General features: G+C 46.8%; 1 protein-coding gene across 1 annotated transcript in view; it reads right to left on the minus strand.

Annotated features, from left to right (window-relative positions):
- Positions 1-12359, minus strand: part of GRK7 (G protein-coupled receptor kinase 7) — a 70564-nt gene that overhangs the window by 8958 nt on the left and 49247 nt on the right. The window contains exon 3 of the mRNA XM_038751465.1: positions 692-966. Within this exon, the coding sequence (XP_038607393.1) occupies positions 692-966 (275 nt within the window). The remainder of the gene's footprint in view (positions 1-691; positions 967-12359) is intronic.

Below are 12359 nucleotides of genomic sequence, written 5' to 3' on the forward strand. Positions count from 1 at the left end.
TAAATACGATTGATTGATTGATTGATTGATTGATGTCTGCTGTGTGATTTTTGGTAAATTACTTCACTTCCCTGGGCCTCAGTTCCCTCATCCGTAAAATGGGGATTAAGACTGTGAGCCCCATGTGGTACAGGGACTGTGTCCAACCTGATTAACTTGTATCTATTCTAGTGATTAGAACAGTGCTTGGCACAAAGTAAATGCTTAACAAGTACCATAATTATTATTACTATTATTACTAACTGTGGTACCTGTTAGATGCTGACTGCATGACACAGGAGAGGGATAAGAGGGCAAGTCAACAGACAAAACCTGGTGAATCAACTTTCTGGGGCTTTTAGCAGCTGCTGCATCTTTCCCCCATCTGGGAAGTGTCACTGAGATCTGAACCCAAGTTGTCAAGCCAGCATCCCAGAAAACTGCAAACCCAGCAAGTCGGCTTGGCTAAGGATGGGTAAAGACCTAATAATAATAATAATAATGGTATTAGTTTAGTGCTTACTATGTTCCAGGCACTGTACTAAGCGCTGGGGTGGATACAAGCAAATCGAGTTGGGCACAGTGTCCGTCCCATGTGGGAATAACAATCTCAATCTCCATTTTGCAAAGGAGGGAACTGAGGCACAGAGGAGGGAAGTGACCTGCCCAAGGTCACAGAGTAGACAAGCAGCAGAGCTGGGAGCCAGCCTACCTGCTCCCAAGTCGCTGCTCTGGTTTTTTCGCCAGGAAGAGTCCGCAGATGTCCTTCGCTTCCTCGGTGAAGCCGGGGTGGTTGAATTTGACCTCGTCTTCCAAGGTCCTTTTCTTGAGCTCCTCTTTGCTGATCTTCTCTTTGAAGTCCTTGAATGGCGTTCTCCCGGCCACCATCTCGTAGATGCTGCAGCCCATGGCGAACCAGTCCACGGGGTAGGAATAGCTCTCCTCTTCCCTCAAAATCTCAGGAGCCATGTAGCCATTGGTCCCGGCCTATGGCAAGGTGAAACACAGTTGTCATGATCATAACTGGGGAATTTGTGCCGAGCACTGGGCTAAAGCGCCGGGGTAGATACCATACAGTCAGATCAGACACAGTCAAACACAGTCTCTGTCCCACATAGGGCTCACAGTCTAAGTGGGAGGGAGGACAGGTACTGACTCTTCACTTTATAGATGGGGAAACTGAGGCCCAGAGAAGTTAAATGACTTGTCCCAGGTCACACAGCCAGCAGGGGTGTGAGCGGCATGGACCAGTGGATAGAGCACGGGCCTGGGAGTAAGAAGGATCTGGGTTCTAATTCCAGCTCCACCATGTGTCTGCTGTGGAAACTTGGGCAAATCATGTCACTGCTCTGTGCTTCAGTTACCTTATCTGGAAAATGGGGATTAAGATTGTGAGCCCCATGTGAGACAGGGAGTGTCCAACCTGCTTTGCTTGTACCCACCCCAGTGCTTAGAACAGTGTCTGGCACATAGTAAGTGCTTAACAAATACCACAGTTATTACTATTACCGTTCTTATTATTAAAGTGGTGGAGCCAGGATTAGAATCAATCAATTGATCAGTCAGTCAATCAAGAGTATTTATTGAGCACTCTCGGTGGGCAGAGCACTGTGCTAGGCACTTGGGAAAGTACAATACAACAGAGTCAGTAGATGCAATCCTTGCCATCAAAGAGCTTGTGGTCTACAGGGGAAGATAGGCATTAAAATAATAATAATAACAATAATGGCATTTACTGAGCACTTACTATGTGCAAAGCACCGTTCTAAGCTCTGGGGAGGTACAAGGTGATCAGGTTGTCCCACAGGGGGCTCACAGTCTTCATCCCCATTTTACAGATGAGGTAACTGAGACCCAGAGAAGGTAAGTGACTTGCCCAAAGTCACACAGCTGACAATTGGAGGCGCCGGTATTTGAACCCATGACCGCTGACTCCAAAGCCTGGGCTCTTTCCACTGAGCCATGCTGCTTCTCTATACATTAGGGTTAGGGAAGATAGTAGAGAGAACCAAGCGCTCTGATTCCCAGGCCCATACTCCTTTCACTAAGCCAGCTAGGGGAGATGGCCAACAAAGAGTGGAGCCCCAAGGCTACGGCCACTTGGGGAGACTGGGGGACCCTCCGGCTACCAATCAATCTGCGCATCAGGCAGAAACTCCTCACCCTGGGCTTCAAGGCTGTCCATCACCTCGCCCCTTCTTACCTCACCTGCCTTCTCTCCTTCTCCAGCCCAGCCCGCACCCTCCGCTCTTCCGCCGCTAATCTCCTCACCGTACCTCGTTCTCGCCTGTCCCGCCATCGACCCCCAGCCCACGTCATCCCCCGGGCCTCGAATGCCCTCCCTCTTCCCATCCGCCAAGCTAGCTCTCTTCCTCCCTTCAAGGCCCTGATGAGAGCTCACCTCCTCCAGGAGGCCTTCCCAGACTGAGCCCCTTCCTTCCTCTCCCCCTCGTCCCGCTCTTCATCCCCCCATCTTACCTCCTTCCCTTCCCCACAGCACCTGTATATATGTATATATGTTTGTACGTATTTATTACTCTATTTATTTATTTATTTTACTTGTACATATCTATTCTATTTATTTTATTTTGTTAGTATGTTTGGTTTTGTTCTCTGTCTCCCCCTTTTAGACTGTGAGCCCACTGTTGGGTAGGGACTGTCTCTATGTGTTGCCAATTTGTACTTCCCAAGCGCTTAGTACAGTGCTCTGCACATAGTAAGCGCTCAATAAATACGATTGATGATGATGATGATGGATGTTTTCCCGGCTCTGGACACAGCCCAGCTCCGGACTGGTTGGTTCTTGGCACTGAGGCTGCAGAGAGAGGGAGTGGAGGCGAAGGGAAGAGCCACATGAAAGTAGCCACACATGCTCGTTTTAGCAGTCTGGTGACAGTGGGCAGGCCAGTAGTCTCTAGGGGTGGTCTGGGCTGGTTTGGGGAGTACCCTTCTCTCTGCTCCCCAGCTCCCAGCCTCTGGGAGGGCTGGCCTGGATATTTTATTACTTCTGGCAGAAACTTTCATCTCTTTCCATTCAGGAATGACAAAACACCTGCCCTAAAAGCCCGCGCGCGTGCAGAATTCTGAACGGAATTGTTTGAGAACCTTGAGCTTTTTGGGCTGGGAACGCGTCTGCTAATTCTGTTGTACTGTACTCTCCCAAATGCTTACTACAGTGCTCAGCACATAGTTGGTGCTCGACAAACACCACCGATTGTTTTTTTTTTCTGATCCGCTTTAAGCAAGATAACGGCATGCCATTAGGCTGGCATTACATAAACATTAGGGCAAAAAGGATTTTGGTCATTCATTCATTCACTCATTCAACAGTATTAAATGTGATCCTTCATGGAGAGGACTGTACTCAACACCTACTTTCTAAAGAACATTCTATTGGGTATCTACAGTGGGTGAGGCTCTATACTAGGTGCCTATTATGTGCCCACTGTACTGAACATCTATTGTATGCAGAGTGCTGTACTGGACACCTACCGAGGGCAGAGTACTCTATTAAGCACTTGTGGGTATACCATAGAAGACACAGTTCTTTCCCTCAGTGAGCTTATGATCTACTGATGAGTGAAATCAGTGAAATCAATGTGGGTATACCCCAAAACACAGTTTAGTGTTTAGTAAACACTGGCTACAAACATCCAAAGTGGGTGGAGAAGGATGAATTGAGGCTAGAAGCCAGGAGTGGAGTTCCTCATTGTTATCAGTCCTACTGAGAGCTCACCTCCTCCAAGAGGCCTTCCCAGACTGAGCCCCCTTTTTCCTCTCCTCCTCCCCATCCCCCCACCCTATGTCCTTCCCCTCCCCACAGCACTTAAGTATATATTTGTACAGATTTATTACTCTATTTTACTTGTACATATTTTCTATTCTATTTATTTTGTTAATGATGTGCATATAGCTTTAATTCTATTTGCTCTGACAATTTTGACACCTGTCTACATGTTTTGTTTTGTTGTCTGTCTCCCCCTTCTAGACTGTGAGCCCGCTGTTGGGTAGGGACCGTCTCTATATGTTGCCGACTTGTACTTCCCAAGCGCTTAGTACAGTGCTCTGCACACAGTAAGTGCTCAATAAATATGATTGAATGAATGAATCAGTCAATCAATCAATCAATCAGTCAATCATATTTATTTAGTGCTACTGTGTACAGGGCATTGTACTAAGCTCTTGGGAGAGTATTACAGTACAACAGTTTCCCTGCCCATGAGCGACCTTTGATCATTCTTCCATTCATTCATTCAATCGCATTTATCGAGCACTTATTGCATGCAGAGCACTGAACTAAGTGCTTGGGAGAGTACATTACAACAACAAACAGACACATTCTCTGCCCACAACTAGCTTACAATCTTTGATCCTCTCCAGGGTGCCGGGTTTCCCCTTTGTTTTAGGAGAATCGGAACAAGGATATTGGAAAAGCCAAGGTGAAAACCCAGACTGAAGATCCAGTAGTTTTGTAAGTTTGGTTGAAAAAGATTTTGGGGTCCTAGAGAGCAAAAAGCTAAGAGTGAGCCAGCAAAGTCTGTTGGGGGCAAAGAACGGGCACATGATTAGATGGCAAGATAGATGAAAAAAATTGGCAAGCTATAACCATGGGCCACCCTCCCCACTGTCCACTTAACTTCTCTGGGCCTCAGTTTCCTCATCTGTAAAATGGGGATAAAATAGTTGTTCTCCCTCCCTCTTAGACTGTGAGTTCTTTGTGGGATAGGGACTGGATCTGATGATTATCTTACATCCAACCCAGGGCTTAGAACAGAGTAAGGGCTTAATACATATCTCATCATTATTATTATTATTCTGTGACACAGGAGGAACAGGAAGTCCACAGAAAGGGCACAGAGGCGTGCTTCATCATTGGAAAACACGGCAGATCAGAAAAGGCCTCAAGAATTGGAATCTTTTGGAGTGAAAAAGAGAAGGCTAAGAACCTTCAAAGGTGTGACAGTCATCAAGCCTGTGAAGGATGTACACCTGAGATGGCTGACCAACAGTTCTCCGTTACTCCCGAGTTCCAAAGCAGAAGAAATGGGGAGTAGATTGCAGCCTGAGGGATTTAAGTTAAAGAACTCATTTCGGGTCAGGTTGCTAAATGCCAGGTGGGTGAATGAGGGATGCGGGCGGGACTGGTCTGGGGTGTGGGAAAAATCGGGTGGAATCTCATCTGCCTGGAACAGCTCTGGGGTGAGAATGAGACCTGCAGTAGAGGTGGAGTTAGGGGAACATAATGTGCTCAAAGCTTGTGATAAGGCATTTGCTCTCCAGATGCTGAAACAGCTGCAGGGGGAAACCACACCCTGCAGGTTTCTCACCGAAGCTGCAATTTTCAGCACCAAACTGGTGATGGATGCTTTCTGGGAGGCCCAAATTAAGGACATTAATCACGTTTGTCTTTTCTCATGCAAATTCTCTGGGAATCTGTCCAGGATGCACCCAGCACACCCAGGAGCAGGAGTCGACAGTAATGATGGTGATAATGATGATGAAAATAATCCGAGCTCTGCCAATTGCTGTGTGACCTTGCATAAGTCGCTTAACTTCTCCGTGCCTCAGTTTCCCAAACTGTAAAAGAGGGATATCTGTTCTCCCTACTACTTAGATTGTGAGCCCCGTGCAGCACAGGGACTGTGCCTGACCTAATAATAATAATAATAATGGCATTTAGTAAGCGCTTACTATGTGCAAAGCACTGTTCTAAGCGCTGGGGAGGTTACAAGGTGATCAGGTTGTCCCATGGGGGGCTCACACTCTTAATCCCCATTTTACAGATGAGGTAACTGAGGCACAGAGAAGTTAAGTGAGTTGCCCAAAGTCACACAGCTGGCAATTGGCGGAGCCGGGATTTGAACCCATGACATCTGATTCCAAAGCCCGGGTTCTTTCCACTGAGCCAGGCTGCTTCTTAACTTGTAACTTCCCCAGCACTTAGAACAGTGTTTGACCTAAGAAGGGCTTAACAAATACCCTTAAAAACATTATAATTTTGTTGTTTGCTATGTGTCAAAGCGCTGGGGTTATTACAAGTTAATCAGGTTAGATACAGTCCCTTTTCCACTTGGGTCTCACAGTCTAAATAGGGAGATCAGGTATTTAATCCACATTTTACAGCTGAGGAAACTGAGGCACAGAGAAGGTAAGTGATTTGCCCAAGGTCACACAGCAAACAAGTGGCAGAGCCCAAATTAGAACTTCAGTCCTCTGACTTCCAGGCCTGTGCTCTACCCACTGGGCCACATTGACTCTAGACTGTAAGCTTGTTGTGGTCAGGAAATGTGCCTACCAATTCTGTTATATTGTATTCTCCCAAGAGTTCAGTACACTGCCCTATACTGGATAAGTACAGGCCTAGTAGTTAGAAGGACCTGGGTACTAATCCCAGTTCTGCCACTTACCTGTCGCGTGACTTTGGGCAAGTCACTTGATTTCTCTGGGCCTCAGTTTCCTCATCTGTAAAATGGGGATGAAGACTGAGTTCTATGTGGGGCAGGGACTGTGTCCAACCCGATTTGCTTGTATCCACTCCAGCGCTTAGTACAATGTCCGGCACATAATAAGTGCTTAACAAATACCATAATTATCATTATTATTACTATCACACAGTAAGTGCTCAATAAAACATGACTGATTGATTGACCGTGGGATTAGGGGCATCTTTCAAGGTCTGACAAAATTATATCACCATTAGCAAGAGCTGGAATGGTCAGGGAGGACACCGTGGGCTGGAAGTTTGTTTTTCAATCAATCAATTGGGAAGCAGCATGACCCCCTTCTAGTTATACCCTTCTTTTCCAAACTCCTCGAATGAGTCGTCTACACTCGCTGCCTCGAATTCCTCAACTCCAACTCTCTCCTAGACCCCCTCCAATCTGGCTTCCATCCCCTACACTCCACTGAAACTGCCCTCTCAAAAGTCACCAATGACCTCCTTCTTGCCAAATCCACCAGCTCCTACTCTATCCTAATCCTTCTTGACCTCTCAGCTGTCTTTGACACTGTGGATCACCCCCTTCTTCTCAACACGCTATCCAACCTTGGCTTCACAGACTCCATCCTCTCCTGGTTCTCCTCTTCTCTCTCCAGCCGTTCATTCTCAGTCTCTTTTGCGGGCTCTTCCTCCCCCTCCCATCCCCTTAGTGTAGGAGTTCCTCAAGGGTCAGTTCTTGGTCCCCTTCTGTTCTCCATCTATACTCACCCCCTTGGTGAACTCATTCGCTCCCACGGCTTCAACTATCATCTCTACGCTGATGACAGCCAAGTCTACATCTCCACTCCTGTTCTCTCTCCCTCCCTCCAGGCTCGTACCTCCTCCTGCCTTCAGGACATCTCCATCTGGATGTCCGCCCGCCATCTAAAACTCAACATGTCCAAGACTGAGCTCCTTATATTCCCTCCCAAACCCTGTCCTCTCCCTGACTTTCCCATCACCGTAGATGGCACTACCATCCTTTCCACCTCACAAGCCCGCAACCTTGGTGTCATCCTCGACTCTGCTCTCTCGTTCTCCCCACACATCCAATCCGTCACCAAAACCTGCAAGTCTCACCTCCACAACATCACCAAGATCAGCCCTTTCCTCTCCATCCAAACCGCTACCTTGGAGTCAGAGTTCATGGGTTCAAACCCCGGCTCTGCCAACTGTCAGTTATGTGACTTTGGGCAAGTCACTTAACTTCTCTGGGCCTCAGTTACCTCATCTGTAAAATGGGGATTAAGACTGTGAGCCCTATGTGGGAAAACATGATCACCTTGTATTCTCCCCAGCGCTTAGAACAGTGCTTTGCACATAGTAAGCGCTTAACAAGTACCAACATTATTATTATTATCCTATCCTGACTGGATTACTGCATCAGCCTCCTTTCTGATCTCCCATCCTCCTGTCTCTCCCTGCTTCATTCTATACTTCACTCTGCTGCCCAGATTATCTCTGTACAGAAACGCTCTGGGCATGTCACTCCCCTCCTCAAAAATCTCCAGTGGTTGCCTATCAACCTATGAATCAAGCAAAAATTCCTCACTCTCGGCTTCAAGGCTGTCCATCACCTCGCCCCCTCCTACCTCATCTCCCTTCTCTCCTTCTACAGCCCAGCCCGCACCCTCCGCTTCTCTGCCACTAACCTCCTCACTGTGCCTCATTCTTGCCTGCCCCACCATTGACCCCTAGCCCACGTCTTACCTCTGGCCTGGAATGTCCTCCCTCACACATCTGCCAAACTAGCTCTCTTCCCCCCTTCAAAGCCCTACTGAGAGCTCACCTCCATAAGGCCTTTCCAGACTGAGCCCCCGCTTTTCCTCTCCTCCTCCTCCTCCTCCCCACCATTGCCCTCCTCCCTCCCTCTGCCCTACCCTCTTCCCCTCCCCACAGCACTTGTATATATTTGTACATATTTATTACTCTATTTACTTTATTAATGATGTGTATATAGCTATAATTCTATTTATTCTGATGGTACTGACACCTGTCTACTTGTTTTGTTGTCTGTCTCCCCCTTCTAGACTGTGAGCCTGTTGTTGGGCAGGGGCCGTCTCCAAATGTTGCCGATTTGTACTTCCCAAGCACTTAGTATAGTGCTCTGCACACAGTAAGCGCTCAATAAATGCGATTGAATGAATGAATGAAAAAGCCCAGAGCTAGGAGTCAGAGAACCTGGGTTCTAATCCCGCTCCACCACTTACCTGCTCCGTGACCTTGGGCAAAACACTCCCCTTATCTGTGCTTCAGTTCCCTCATCTGCAAAATATGGGTTCAATACCTGCTCTCCCTGTTAGACTGGGAGCCCCATATAAGACCTGATGATCTTGTATCTAATCCAGCACTTAATACGGTGTTTGGCACATAGCAAGCACTTAACAAATGTCATGATTATTAGCTATTGAGCCCTTATTGTGTTCAGAGTACTGTTCTAAATGCTTGGAAGAGTACGATACAGTAGTTGGTAGATATGATCCCTGCCCTCACAGAGCTTCAGTATTTGTCCCTGGATGGAGACAAAGGGACAGGGGTGGAGGGTGGCCTGTTTTCAGGGATCCCTGTCCATCACCTCCTTTTTTCTGGCTCCCTGAATCTGGGTTGGGTCTTGGTATGCACATCTAGGATGGGGGCCCCAGCCTGCACCAATTCTGGGCTCTCATCTTATCTCTTTCATTCATTCATTCAATTGTATTTATTGAGTGCTTACTGTGTATAGAGCTAAGTGCTTGGGACAGTACAATGTAACAATAAACAGATATAATCCCTGCCCACAACTAGTTTATAATCTAGAAGGGGAGATAGACATTAATATAAATAAATAAATTACAGCTATTTACACAAATAAATTACAGATAATACCTCAGATGAGGAAACTGAGACCCAGAGAAGTTGAGTGACCTGGCCAAGATCACAGAGTAAGCTGGGCGGAGATGGGATCTGAACTCAGGTCATCTGACTTCCAGTCCAGTGGTCTTTCTCTTAGGCCATGCTGTTGTATTCTCCCAAAAGCTTAGTGTGGGACCTAGAACTCAGTAAGTGCTCAATAAATGCCACTGATTGATTGACAAAGCACACTTGCATAACACACACATCCAACCTGTTCCCCAGGACTTAAGAATCAATCAATAGTATTTATTGAGTCCTTACTGTGTGCAGAGCACTGCACTAAGCACTTGGGAGAGTTCACTATAGCAATATAACAGATACATTCCCTGTCCACACCCGGCTTACAGTCTCGAGGGGAGCTTACAGTCTAGGGGGCCTTAGTATTCATTCTTTCATTCAATCATATTTATTGAGCACTTACTGTGTGCAGAGCACTGTAGTAAGCACTTGGGAGAGTACAATATAACAATAAACAGTCCCTGCCCACAACAAGCTTACAGTCTGGAGGGAGACCCAGATATTAATATAAATAAATAAATTACAGATGTAATAAACTTTTTAGTATAATAATAATAATAATGGCATTTATTAAGTGCTTACTATGTGCAAAGCACTGTTCAAAGCATTGGGGAAGTAACAAGGTGATCAGGTTGTCCCAGGGGGGGCTCACATTAATCCCCATTTTCCAGATAGGTAACTGAGGCACAGAGAAGTGAAGTGACTTGCCCAAAGTCACACAGCTGACAAGTGGCGGAGCTGGGATTTGAACCCATGACCTCTGACTCCAAAGCCCAGGCTCTTTCCACTGAGCCACGGCTGCTTCTAATGGGGCCTGGCACATGGTAAGTGCTTAACAAATACCACAATTATTACCTGTTCCCTTTGCTAAACTACAGGGAGCTTTAAAGTGAGGGAAACACATAAAGCAGCCGCAGTTCACTAAACAATGCTGGCCTAGGCAGTATAGCTCAAAGCCTCAGGCCTGAACTGCAACCTAAGACCTGGCAAGTTATCCTCTCTCGGCAGGTCCTGGCATTCACATCTTCCTCAGGAAAAACCTTCCAGATCGTTTGGAGGAAACCCCAAGGCTCCCAAGACTGGAAGAGACACAGGCCATGGCAATTTTAGGTAACACACAGATTCTTGATACCCATCCCACCAGCCGCATATCTTGGGCATTGCTTTGCTAACCATCACGGCTTTGTTCACGGGTACTGCTTCCTTAAACGACCATGCTGCTTATGTGCTCTGCTTTGTTGACCTGCTGGCAAGAGCTGACCCTGGAAGTGCCACCTCTGAGTCCCTTGTTTTATTTAATCTCAGGCACCAGAGAAATCAGCTGTAAACTTGGAACAGAGAGGGGAAGAGTCCGGGAAGCAGTCTCTGTTTCCTTACTAAAAGAGTGTGAATTCCCTGGAGCCGGTGTCCCTTCTTAAAAAAGACACAAAACTGTATTCATAATGTGCCAGCACTGTAGAAAGCGCTGGGGTAGATACAAGCAAATCAAGCTGGACATGATCTACGTCCCACATGGGGCTCATGGTCTTAATTCCCCTTAATCCCCAGGAAGCAGTATGGCCTACATGTTTTGTTATGTTTTGTTTTGTTTTCTGTCTCCCCCTTCTAAACTGTGAGCCCATTGTTGGATAGGGACCATCTCTATATGTTACTGACTTGTACTTCCCAAGTGCTTAGTGCAGTTCTCTGCACACAGTAAGCGCTCAATAAATACGACTGAATGACTGAATGAATGAATAAGAGCACGAGCCTAGGAGTCAGAAGGATGTGGGTTCTATTCCTGGCTCCGCCACTTGTCTGCTGTGTGACGCTGGGCAAATCACTTCACTTCTCTGTGCCTAGGTTATCTTGTCTGTAAAATGGGGATTAAGACCGTGAGCCCTGTGTGGGACAGGGACTGTGTCCAAACTGGTGATCTTGTATCTACCCCAGTTCTTAGAACAGTGTATGACAAATAGTAAGTGCTTAACAAATACCAACAGTTTACAAATGATCTAAAAGAGAAGTGAAGTGACTAGCCCAAAATCACAGAGCAGACAGGTGGTGGTGCCGGGATTAGAACCCAGGTCCCTCTGACTCACAGGACTGTGCACTATCCGCTATGCCATAATGATCTGCTCCTAGAATGATTGGAGGAAAGGGACAATGGGGTATTCATTCATTTATTCATTCAATCGTATTTACTGAGTGCTTACTGTGTGCAGAGCACTGTACTAAGCACTTGGGAAGTACAAGTCATCAACATATAGAGACGGTCCCTACCCAACAATGGGCTCACAGTCTAGAAGGGGGAGACAGACAACAAAACAAAACATGCAGACAGGTGTCAAAACCGATATGGGTGGGTGGGGGGCAGGGTGCCAAGTGAAAATTAACAGAGCAGAAAAGTCTGAGCTTCATTTGATAACCAGAAGGTTTTACCCAAGGCCTCTGCATAAATTTGGACCTGCTTACTCGAAACAGCCAAAAGCTTCAGCTCCTAAAGTTTCTTTCTCTTGTTTTCATCATCATCATCATCATCAGTTGTATTTATTGAGTGCTTACTGTGTGCAGAGCACTGCAGTAAGCGCTTGGGAAGTACAAGTTGGCAACATATAGAGACAGTCCCTACCCAACAGTGGGCTCACAGTCTAAAAGGGGGAGACAGAAAACAAAACCAAACATACTAACAAAATAAAATAAATAGAATAGATATGTACAAGTAAAATAAATAGAGTAACAAATATGTACAAACATATATACATATATACAGGTGCAGTGGGGAAGGGAAGGAGGTAAGATGGGGGGGATGGAGAGGGGGACGAGGGGGAGAGGAAGGAAGGGGCTCAGTCTGGGAAGGCCTCCTGGAGGAGGTGAGCTCTCAGTAGGGCCTTAAAGGGAGGAAGAGAGCTAGCTTGGCGGATGGGCAGAGGGAGGGCATTTGAAGCCCGGGGGATGACATGGGCCGGGGGTCGATGGCGGGACAGGCGAGAACGAGGTGCGGTGAGGAGAT

Source organism: Tachyglossus aculeatus, chromosome 1, assembly GCF_015852505.1.
Source record: "Tachyglossus aculeatus isolate mTacAcu1 chromosome 1, mTacAcu1.pri, whole genome shotgun sequence".
Taxonomy (NCBI): Eukaryota; Metazoa; Chordata; class Mammalia; order Monotremata; family Tachyglossidae; genus Tachyglossus; species Tachyglossus aculeatus.